At 44.5% G+C, this 11796-nt stretch overlaps 1 protein-coding gene across 2 annotated transcripts; it reads right to left on the bottom strand.

The window, feature by feature from the left end:
• Nucleotides 1-3765: 3765 nt before the first annotated feature.
• On the bottom strand, nt 3766-9881 carry LOC142814662 (uncharacterized). 2 transcript variants are annotated; one of them, XM_075893821.1, is made up of 4 exons: nt 9728-9881; nt 7487-7575; nt 4189-4348; nt 3766-4091 (listed from the first exon to the last, which is right to left on the bottom strand). In XM_075893821.1, the coding sequence occupies exons 3-4, from the start codon at nt 4289-4291 to the stop codon at nt 3829-3831; spliced, it is 366 nt and encodes a 121-aa protein (XP_075749936.1). In that variant the 5' UTR covers nt 4292-4348; nt 7487-7575; nt 9728-9881; the 3' UTR covers nt 3766-3828. The 2 variants fall into 2 exon arrangements, with proteins under 2 accessions (XP_075749936.1, XP_075749935.1); XM_075893820.1 differs by lacking the exons at nt 7487-7575; nt 9728-9881 and having other exon boundaries at nt 4189-4525.
• Nucleotides 9882-11796: the final 1915 nt, after the last annotated feature.

Here is an 11796-nt window from a genome sequence, read left to right as displayed (position 1 = left end):
ATGGTGCTCCCCGCGAACTTTTGAGTGACCGGGGGCGTGTTTTCTTGTCTGACGCCATTCAAGCGTTGCTCGCTCAGTGCAACATGGTTCATCGCCTGACGACAGCATATCACCCGCAGACGAATGGCCTCACAGAACGATTTAATCGCACTCTCGGTGATATGTTGACGATGTACACAGCTTCAGACCAGACTAATTGGGACACTGTCCTTCCATTCGTCACGTATGCGTATAACACCGCTACGCACGCGACAACAGGATTCTCCCCTTTCTTTCTGTTGTACGGACGCGAACCATCGTGCACGCTAGACACTATCCTCCCATACACGCCCGACTCCTCTGAGTACACTGCAATTTCTGATGTTGCCAGGTACGCAGAAGATTGCAGACGATTGGCCCGTTCTCTGACAACCGAGGACCAAGGCCACCAGAAGCTACGGCTTGACACCGGCCGACATCTCTCTACTTTCACGACTGGTGCTCTCGTTTGGCTCTGGGTTCCACCGAGCACTCCTGGCCTTTCGTCGAAATTACTGGCACGATACCACGGGCCCTACCGCATTCTCGCCCGTACGTCACCCGTCAATTATGAGATTGAGCCATTGACACAGTCTGATGACTTACGCCGTCGTGGCCGAGAAATTGTGCATGTGAGTCGCCTGAAGCCGTATTACGACCCCGCTATAGTGACTACGCCTTAAGTCGCCAGGTTGGCTACGCTATTCACCGGGGGCCAATGTAGGGAACTATGCGAACGACGAAGAAGCAGCATGAAACGGCAAGCCACAGCGTTGGTGCACGCGCGACCCGAGCTTGCGTTTGTTTTGTATTTTCGGCCTGTTGGCGTTCCTCGCTCTTCTGGCGTTCCTCGGCCTTCCAGTAGGTCTGTACGTGATTAAACTGCGTGACACAATGTTTATTGAATTGGTAAAAAAGTGATTTCTAATTTTCTTGAAAAAAAATTATTCAGTCATAGAGAGAATATAAACGTGGACAATGATAATGTGACCCACGATTAAAGTAAATAAATAACTGGTATGTGAAATGAATAAATAAATTGTAAATCCAAAGAACTATAATTTTATTAGGTAAAATATTCTAACAAGCCAACCTTCTTGTGTCTGTTAAAAGTACACGAACTGCTATGAAGACGCTCCTGTTACTGTGGCCCAGAGAAAAAGCCTTAAGGGAAATTGTATTTTTAGAATGAAGAGTAATGCTTCATTTCCGGAATATATTTTCTGATTGTTCCTTCCTATGACTTCTGAAACGTCGGCAAACAAGTAAAAATGGTCGATGTTTTCTGGATCTTGATAATAAAGGCTAAAGGGAGATGGTAACTAACCAGACCTGTGTAAATAAAAATTGAGAGTTGGGATCCAGCATCAACATTTTGTGATGCACACTTCCAACTTGCGAGAGGGGCAGCATTTATTGTTCGAGGCAAAAAAGAAAGATGATCATGTGCTTGAACTTGTAATCTAATTTTCATGGAACTCTGAAGAACAGAATAGTTACGACATTGGGATTCAATGAAAACCGGTATCAGTTACGGTGGACGTACAAGACCATCTAGGGACCTCTGCGTCAAAGTGTCAGCCATTTAATTTATGCCTCGGTGACCTGGTACCCACACCAACCCCATTTCTCTCAAGTGCTTTATATATAGGAACCGAAAGCATTCCAAGGAGCAGATTTGAGAGAAGCTGAGGCTATAGACTTACATACGCAAAGCAAATCAATAGCAATAACAACTACCGAATCAGTGATTGAACGTTTTCTAAGGCCTGAAGTATTGGATAAATGCTCTGCTTCAATTATAGGGGTGTAATACGAGAGAAGTACTGAGAATGACTGAGAAATTTTCTCGGAGAATATTCCTACCCCTGCCTTCTCTTGTTACAAGGATGCATCCCAAGCGATTACATTAAATTCCCAATTGAAGGAAATAGTTTTCTTATAAACATATAAATATTGGTTTGGTAGAAGGTTCGCATTAGAAGAGATTATATCATCAAATTTATTTTGCTTTTGTCAATAGGTCATCTCCAACACCACTGCGTATGTTAACGTTTAAAGGATCTAGGTGCTCTTTAACAAACAAATTTCAAGGTTCATATACACTAGACCAAGGCTCATTAAAGAATGATATCGCTTCGGAAATTCAAGCTTCCGGAAAAAAGTCCAATTTAAAATATGAAGACGCAGTTACTTTTTTTTATTCAAAGCAAAAGTCCCAGCACCCATCCCCCCTAACAAATTTACTTATTCTGAAGCAGGAATTTATTCTGTGCTGTCCGCATTCACAGGAACAATTGTAACACTAAGAGCGAAGTACTTTCTCTGCTTAAAAGGCAACTTACGAAGCAACAATGAAAAATAAAAAAGGGCTTATTTCTTAGAATGTCAAGAAGTTGCGCCTTGAGCTAGAAAGGAAGAAAAAACAGGAAACGAAAATAGATTGCGAAAACAAGTGAAAAAGATTTCGTGAAGAGAGAAAGAAACAATGTTTAGCATGCTGTGTTTTTTTTTTTCTTTCTCGCCACTACTCCATTCTCTTCTTGCGTAATTTACCTTATCTACACCATTCCCTTCTTATCCCCTCATGGAGGCTGTACATGTCTCGAGGGTGATTAATGGCGAACGTGACGCATTTACGCGACGGGCAATACCTACTACTCGGCTGCAAGCGTTGTTAATTCCGCCAACAGCAGAAGCTAAGTGGGTTCTTCGTCTCAACCAACGAATACAACAATGACTACCGCGCAGTAGTGTACGCAGTAGTGTACGCAGTAGGGCTAATGAAAAAAAGATGCAAGGAAGGTGGCATTAACAGCTTTCACTCCTACCGCACAGCTTTGCGTCCCCTCTTCTCGCCTTCCAACCACGCCCCAGGCAGCACGCCGCCGTTGGACCAATCTTGGACCAACATCGGCTAACATCGGCACCGACGTCGGGCCGACGTCGGAAGTGCAATTTCTTCCAATGTCGGGCCGACGTTCAAGCCAATGATGGGCCGACGTTTTGCCGATGTTTTAGCCAGTATGCAACCAACATTGGGCCGACGAAGGCCCATCGTATTGCCGACAAAGCTGCCAATGTTCGGCCAACATTGGGCCATATTTCAGCCAATCACATGCCATTTTTACGCCGATGTTTGCTGCACGACGAATATTGGCTACGGATGTACGACCGACATTGGACCAATCCAGGGCCACATTGCAGCCAATCAAATGCCGTTATTACACCGATGTTTCCTGCACGACGAATATTGGCTACTAATTGGCTTGCCATTATGTAACCATTATTAGTAGGGAATTTTTTTTACCGGAAGATTTAAACAATATGCCTCGATGACCCGCTCTTGTAGCTTTGCAGCCCTGTATACTTGGGGCAACGAAAATTGAATGCTGAGAACTGAAAGCAGTTACTCGATCTATTTCATCTTTTATACCTCATTCCCTTTGCTAACACTAGAAGTGTAGTTTATTTTTTTACCAATCCATCTTTTGCAATAGCGAGTGCTTTATTTGGTACTGGTATTTGGTACAGTAGATCGAAAAAAGTCGTTAGGAAGTAAATGCTGAAAGCGTATGTCCCCCACTTGCAATCCCCACATATGTCCCCCACATGATAATCGAGAATATTCATACAGTTTAGAGCATTTTTTTGTAACTAAAACATGGTGATGGTGCTTCCGAATCAGCATAAGCTAGCCGAACAGTGCACCACCGACAGTCTGCAGACCATTTATTCTTTTTTTTTATTTGGTACAACAAAAAATGTATACATTGAAAAATATATATACACAACTAAAAAAGGCCCGCTCTACTGCAGGTCAGGTTGCGTTGGGGGCACAGTGGCAGTGGTGCTGTCAAGGCCCTGGCTGCTGTGGCTGGGCAGGAAGCCAGCTGCCGCGAGCAGCCGATAATCTGCACTCTGAGAATGGGGATCATCGGGCTGCTCCACAACAAATGCTTCTCTGAAGCGCCGCTTCCTGCCCCCACAGCGATCACCAGACCCTGGCAGCCACCTCTTAATAAAGTTAAGGGCCTCCGCCTGGTCGCACCCTGCTTTTTGGCAGATGACATCTGCATACAAGAACAGAAATACCACAGTACACATGAAGCACTGCAGTACAGAGAATACACAAGGGTACACACACATAAAACAATGAACAAGTCTAACCTGTCACTAATCTACACAGCCTCAGGTTCACAAAGGCCCTTTTCCCTTTTCTGCCATGAAGGCTGTACAGCACTTGCTCGTCATGTGCCAATACAGCCTTCATGGCATTCACAGCAATTTCTCGGAGGCCACGTCCCCCAATCTGCAGGAGGTGCTTGCGCTGTAAAAAAATGCAAGAAGCATAGATGGGGTAAACGCAACAGCACATCGAAATGTTTTCATGATAAAAATCTGCAAGAAGAGGACACTGAAAACAACAACTTGAATTTTTGGGCATCACAACATTTCATTGTTTTTTTACGCTAACTTCAACTCACTTGACCTAAAATGGTTTCCACATCAGCTCTCTCACACTCAGTGTGAGAACCTTTCAGAGTCCTTCTCTGATATGCAGTTTCGCTGTTATGAAATCAAATACAACACTGTTATAACCCTTAATAAATATTGATTCTAGCTATGAAATAGTATAATTACTTTGTACAGTGCTCAAATTCCAATACACGTTTCTTCGAGGTTACAATGTCTTTGCCTGAATGTTGACCAGGAGTAGCTTCTACAGGTGAAAAACGATAAAATATGTGGAATTCAAAAAGAAGCTTGGACATGTTTTTAATCAATGCATTGTAAGCAGAGCACAACAAGATAAATGAACATGATCAAGGCATACTAAGAGGCAACCTTAGAGAGACCAAATCTTCGTCATAGATGAAACTGATAGAAAAATAAAGGTCGCACTAGATGGTCGCACCATTTGCTGTTTATATTTTTCTGTGATAGCCAACAAAGAGGCATGTCGCTATAGAAATCTCATCACAATAAACAAAGGTGCATTTTTCTTAACCCTGCGAAATTGGGTGCATGTTAGATTTTTAAAAAAGTAAGAAATCGGCTAACACAAGGCAGGGTGAACTGTAGCTCAAAGTAGAGAGAGCCGCCGCGGACACGAAATAGGGTGATAAATGAACAAAATTACTGAATGTCTGTTTTAAGCAGGCTATTGCTAGTCACTGCCCATCAAACACACGATGCCGCCTACATCGTCTGCTAGCTTAGGACAGTTCACTCGGACTTCACAGACTATAGTAAATACAGTCGAATCTCATTAATTACAACACACTTAATTCGAACTGACGCTGTGGTCCTATCAAAGCTATACCGCGCTCCGAAAATGCTCTCAGCACCCCGCCCAATCCTGCGGTGGCACTCCAGACACCTCATCGCTGTGCTTGAAGAAGAAAATGAAGAAAAGGAAAGAAAAGACTGCGGTGGAATGTTTGCCAAATGCCAATCTGCGACATTCCTGTGCCACGCTTCGGCTTTTTCCGTCCCTGCCACGTAGAGACCCTTCTCCTCTTAACACTGCGCACGAAGAGAAAGAGGGGAAAAAAAGCTGTCGCAGAGAGCTGGCTCTCTCACATGCCGATCTGCAACGCGCCGGTGTCACGCTTCCCTGTTTTTCGTTCCTGCTATGTAGAGACTCTTCTCCTTTCAACACCGTGCATGAAGAGAGAAAAAAAAAAGCTGCCGCGGAGTGTTTCTCTCTCGAATGCCAATCTGCTTTTCTCCAGGTGGAGACGCTCTTCCTTTCTCATCATGTGCTGGCCACGCTCCGGCTGCAGCGCAGATGGTAACAGTGGAAACACAGTTGTCTTCGAAGAGTGTCAGTACTGGACATAGCCGCGCACAACTTCTTTTGCCAGGAGAATACTGAAGCCGAAGTACAAATGCTTTGCAAACTGCACGCAAAACTTGTTGACTCGTTGCAAGGCCAACGTGTACAGACATGTATTGACTACTTTAATTAATGACTGATGTCCTGCAATTTGTGAATAAAACTTCTCCATGCACATGCATCACTGCATGGTGAGCCCTCCGCTCGTTCACCGTATTTACTCGATTCTACCACGCCCTCGATTGTAACGCGCGCCCGGTTTTCACGACAAAAAAAAAAAACTAAGACATCGGTTGCAACGCCCACCCTTTTTTCTCGTTGACCCGCTTGATCACACCACTCGGGAAAACGACTCTTTTTGAGAGCGTCTTCCGTTTAAATATGAAGTACGGGGGAAGCTTATGCCTATCTGACGTGCAACGGAGCATTGCTGTCACTCTAGTTTTACCGTGGCCCGATGTCAGTACACGAACTTGCTTCGCCCCCTTCTCCTAGACAGTTGTGGTGAGGCGTGTGATCGGCATTCCCGATTTGCTCAAGCAGGTAGCCGTTGTTGTGCCGCAAGTTTAGGAGGAACCTCTGAAGACTCTGAAGCTTTTCTTCGTACTCCTCCGGCAACTTCTGGCATATATGCCCGTTAGCCTTCGAAGGGAAAAACCTTTTCTCTTCATAAAGTTCGTTAGCCAGCACCTGCTCGCTTTAAAATGGCTCTGCATTAGCCCTTCTTCTAAGGCTAACTGCATAGCCTGCACTTGGAGCAGTTCTGTCGTCACGGGCCGCTGTGCCGCTCACTGCTTAATCACATACTCGCCGAGCAGCTCTTCAATTTGTGGAAACCGACCCTGCTGTGGTCCACTGAAGCCTTTGCGTGAATCTTTGCTGTCGACAATATTCTGCTCTTGTTTCCGCCAGTCCCGCACGCACGTTTCGGGAACTCCGAATGACCGCGATGCGGCCCGATTTCTGTTCGTTCCGGCACATGCGAGGACTTTTCTTTTAGAAGCAGCATTGTGGTGCACTCGTCGAGTTTTTGGAGTCGGCCCTACCATGTTGTCGATGCTAATGTACTACAAGATGACGAACTCCTCAGCACACGCATGAAGTGCCGCGCATGGGAAACGTATAGGCAGAAATGACCGACGCGCCATGCCGACGCACGTAGGGGGCGGCCATTTTGTAAGTGGCGATGGCAATAGAATGACCATATTCATTTTTTTTTCGTACTCGATTTTAACGCACATGCGATTTATGAACTCTCTTAACCGGAAAAAAGGTGTGTGTTAGATTCAAGTAATTAGGGTAACTTTCATTATTTTGAACTTCTTTTAATTTGAACAAATTTTCTGGCCTCTTTGAATACGAATTATTCATATTCGACTGTAGTACAGTGGCTCATGAGATAACCCGACTAGTTTGTTTCCCGAAACACAGTATCTTAAAGCAATACTAAATTTCTGCATGTTACATAGGCATATTAAAAATCAAGAAATATACACCAAAGCCGCAGCCACAGCTTTACTCTGCCTCTGCTGCCTCCACTTCTCCAATTGTACCAGCAGACAGCTGGGGAAGGTCAGAAGGGCGCTGTGCTGGCTGGGTGTGCTGAGGCACGGACAAGAGCCGTACCTAGTGCTTCAGCTGTCGCACCTCCTGCAGAACCTCTCTTTGTTGCTGCCGGATGCCAAGTTGGATCCGCACGATCCGTAGCAACAGAGCTGAAACATACAAGAGTACATACCATATTTACTCGCACAATTTGCATCCTCACATAATTTGCTCACCAGTATAATTAGCCAGCCTGCTTTACTACAAGAAACTTGTTGCTCGCATACTTTGCCCTCCCCAACCAGCCCGAGCTACCTTGCCAGCACACACACAGACACATTTGACTTCATGATGCTCTGGTCAGGCACATCTCTTGTCGAGCAGGCGAGTGCAGTCTTACACAAAATGGACTGAGTGCAAGGTCCCTTCATCCATGAACTTTTATGCTTTCCCTAGAATATCGAACTTGAAAACCGAAACCTGTTTATGTGTAGTCCGAAATGCCTAAAGGTTTGCCTCCTATCTTCCCACCTCTTCCACGGCAAGAATGTATTCCCGAGACACAGCACAGATGTTGAACGCGTGCAAGGACCTGTCACATCAACTAGATGAGGCAGGTTTTCGCACTCATTTTCTTTTTTTTTTCGGTTTCGCCATCTGGCCATTGCGTTTTTACTGTTCCTTGTGATAGGCTACAATAATTATATACGAGGCAGATTGCTGTTATAAAGCTTACCGAAGAAAACTGAAACCGGGCTACCGCTAAGCACATCAGCGTGGAGTTCTTCGACATGCAATATTCAGTATGGGAGCCAGCAGAAGAGTGCGTTGAATAAGACTTAGCATAGAAGCTTGGGTGTGTTGGTTAGATATCGGAGGGAACACAACGCAATAGAAGACTGGGACAAGGAATGGACACACACACACATGAAGGGCGACACACACAGCACTGTGTTGGCATCGCGCTTCCTTGTCTGCATCTTACTTTGCGTTGGGTTCCCGACAATTATAGGAGAGTACTTATGTTCTCTGGTTTAACCCTGTCGTGAGAACTGGTTATGGTGAGCAATGTTCGGAAGAACTTCAAGAAAATGGGGGCATTTGAACAGGCTTAGCAAACAAATGACAATCCGCTTTGAGACAGCTGTGACAGCGCCTGCAACATATATTCCCAGTTGGGCTTTTAGGCCAGCGATTCCTACTAGCTTCGCACATAACCGGATCGACAAAAAAAGTACACATAATACGCGAGTATATACCGCATTTGACTCTGTAGCTTTGATGAACCAGGCAGATACACACATTTATCCAAAACTCCATTGATTTTGTTGCAAAATTATTCAACAAACAAATTGCGATTTTATCCATGTTACTATACGATTGTGGCACTTTACCATTGCAGCTTTCCAGGAGGCACACATAGTGCACCGTTAGTTCACCACTCACAGTTAATTGTATGCAGTAGGTTGCTCACAGCGACTGACAGCATGCAATGGTGAACATCTTGCATGCTTGCACCGCTGTTTCAGCATGCTGGCTTCCCTATACGCCTATCAATTGATGTTGACAAAATTGGGAAGATCAAGAAAGACTACACAGTGCCCTCTGGCCACCCTATACCCCAAACCTCCAGCCAACAAACAAACAAAAGAAACAGAAGCATGCAGATGAATATTATTTCTAATGCAGCTGGAATGAAGTGTAGTTTTCACCGATTCTGTGTGTTAAGTCAATATGGAGTGAGTTAACTTCATAAAGTAGCTTTTCTCATAACAGTGTTCACTCTATTGTAACACAAGGAGTGACTTCATAGCATCTAGAAGGAAAAATAGAATCTTCAGTATTTGACTGAAATGTGAGGCTCTACCTTAAAACAACAATAATCTGGAAAAAGAACTCATTACATTCGAAAAAAAAAGTAGCACAATTGACCCCCTTTACAAGAGACACTGATGTAACAGACAAACGGGGATAAGAGACACCAGTGTGCAGGCTGACATTTGGCCCATCATGCATCAGGCACTCCGTAGATGCGCCTGTGCAGCCGGGAGCCCTGCAGTCAAGCATGCTGAGCAAGACTGTTGACCACTGTATAATGACACATTGCCACAAATTTTCAAAACTTCATTTCACAGACTTCTGCAAAAGTTTCTTACACTCTTGCATAATTTTTGCACAAGCTTCTCTCATTCTTGCGTGATTTTCGTCAGAACATATAAGTGTTGGAAGTTGTATGTCCCCAAATACTTGCACAATACAAATAGCATACATTAAAGTCTATCACTTAATACGTGCATAGTGTAACAATGAAAGGAAACTCACGCATGGTTTGCTCCGAGCCTTCCCCCTGCGGTGCCTCCTTGTGCCTTGGAGAGCACTGTACAGCTAGAGCAAAGTAGCATCAATACAGTGTTAATGGCAGGTTAACAAGACAACAAAACTAAACCCCATATTCATAAATGCTCCCCCGACTCGACTTTCACACTTCACTTGACAGAGTTGAGCACTGTGCCGCTGCTCGTTTGAAAGCGACGCTGCGCTACTCGAGAATCACAGCAGATTATTGCTGACATGCAACGACTTTCTCTGCTTAGAGACGGCGCTCCCATCAGCCATCTCAAGTGAAGGCGAAGCGTTGAGTGGAGGGACGTTCTAGAATACGGGGGTAAGATTGCTTGCAAGAACACTACAATAGACACACTTAATTTTTACTTTCATCTATATTGTACAGCCACAAACATTCTGCATCCTTATAATGCAACATATACATACAGGCTTATAAAGTAAACACTGTAGGCTGCTCAAATAACACCTACACAAAAAATTACCCAAACGTGGCCATGCGCAAAGTAGTTTTATTTGAAACTCACAAAACTTTTGCGGTGATGGAGAATAAATAAGACAGGTTACGCTTGGAGGCACATGAGACCTTCGCAGCTTTCATAAAGTACAAAAAACAATATGGTGTGTGTGTGTGTGTGTATGTACACATGAAGCTTCAGCCTTTACATACGGTTTCTTGAAAGAATTGACTATGAATTTTATGGCACCTGTGTCCTTCAGCGCAATTGAAAGCCTGCTGATCAGTGTGTGTAATTGTGGAATAGTTACATGGAAAATGGCGTTAAACACCTAAAATCAAATTTTTCTAGCTAGGAAATATGCAGCTGTGTATACACAACACATGCTGCAAAGAGTGGGAGGTGACCACAACAGTGATTTTAGTGTAAGCGGCAGTATTCCGCATTCATGCACCCCGCCATTTTCAATTGTTGCCCAAAAGCAGCACCACTTCAGCGTGCTACTTTTTTTTTACATCATAAACAGCACGGAATACAGCCAGGATGAAAACAACATATGCAATTAAATTTTGAGCACTATTTATGGTGCACATGATTGATTGATTGATATGTGGGGTTTAACGTCCCAAAACCACTATATGATTATGAGAGTTTTGTTGAAAAAACAGGTCACTGACCAATGTCAAACAAAACAATGACGTTTCGGGACCCGTACGGGTCCCTTGTTCACAATGGAATGATGGCTGAGCAACAGGTTCTTATGTAACGTTGAGCGCATGACGCAAAGTCCGGGAGTACACGTGGTTTAGTGTGCCAGATAATCTATTGATTGTGTTACTTGTCGTCTGAATGATTAGTGATTCGAGGTTCAGTCTGGTTGTAAAATTCTTCTCTGTGGCTACGATGCGTGCGTTGTCCCAGCTTATCTCGTGGCCCGTCTTCTCGGCATGCTCTGCGAGTGCATTTGTCACTGTGTGGCTCTTGGCGACGTCATTCTTGTGTTGCATAAGACGTTTGCAGTAATTTCCACTCGTGCCAATGTACACCGATTCGCAATCGGTGCATGGTATCTTGTAGACCACACAAGGAAAGTGTTGCCGAGGGAGAGGATCCTTCACATTTAGCAACTCAGCCTTAAGCTTGCTTGCTGGAACATGCGCGATCTGTACACCACGTTATTCTGAATAGACGGGCTAGGGCTTCGCTTATATTTCGAATATAAGGAATCGATGCACGCTTTTTTGTAGACGATGTGTTATGCATAGCCTGACTAGTTGACTGCAGTTTATGCATGACGGATTTAGTTGTTTTCCTAATAAAAATCTTGGGGTATCCATTCTTGATCAGGTCATCTTCAATGGTCCGGAGCTCCTCCTGCAGGCTTTCTTCATCGAAACAAATGCGAATCGCTCGTTGAACTGAAGACCGAATCACTGAGCGTTTGTGGGCTACCGGGTGGACTGACTCGTAGTCGAAATATCTACCGGAGTGCGTTGGCTTTCGGTACACAGCCAACACAGCCGAAAGCCAACGCACTCCGGTAGATACCTGCAACTTACTAATTTAAAGGCAGGCGCGTTGATTCGTGAA

This window comes from Rhipicephalus microplus, chromosome 4 (assembly GCF_043290135.1).
Source record: "Rhipicephalus microplus isolate Deutch F79 chromosome 4, USDA_Rmic, whole genome shotgun sequence".
NCBI lineage: Eukaryota > Metazoa > Arthropoda > Arachnida > Ixodida > Ixodidae > Rhipicephalus > Rhipicephalus microplus.
This window is presented reverse-complemented; position numbering and strand designations above follow the sequence as displayed.

What these genes read in the sequence shown, in the direction of transcription:
- LOC142814662 (XM_075893820.1), bottom strand. Translation starts at nt 4,465, where the DNA reads ATGCCCAAAAATTCAAGTTGTTGTTTTCAGTGTCCTCTTCTTGCAGAT. An exon ending in GCTGTGTAGATTAGTGACAG is followed by an intron (nt 4,092 to 4,188) that starts GTTAGACTTGTT and finishes TCTTGTATGCAG; the next exon opens with ATGTCATCTGCCAAAAAGCA.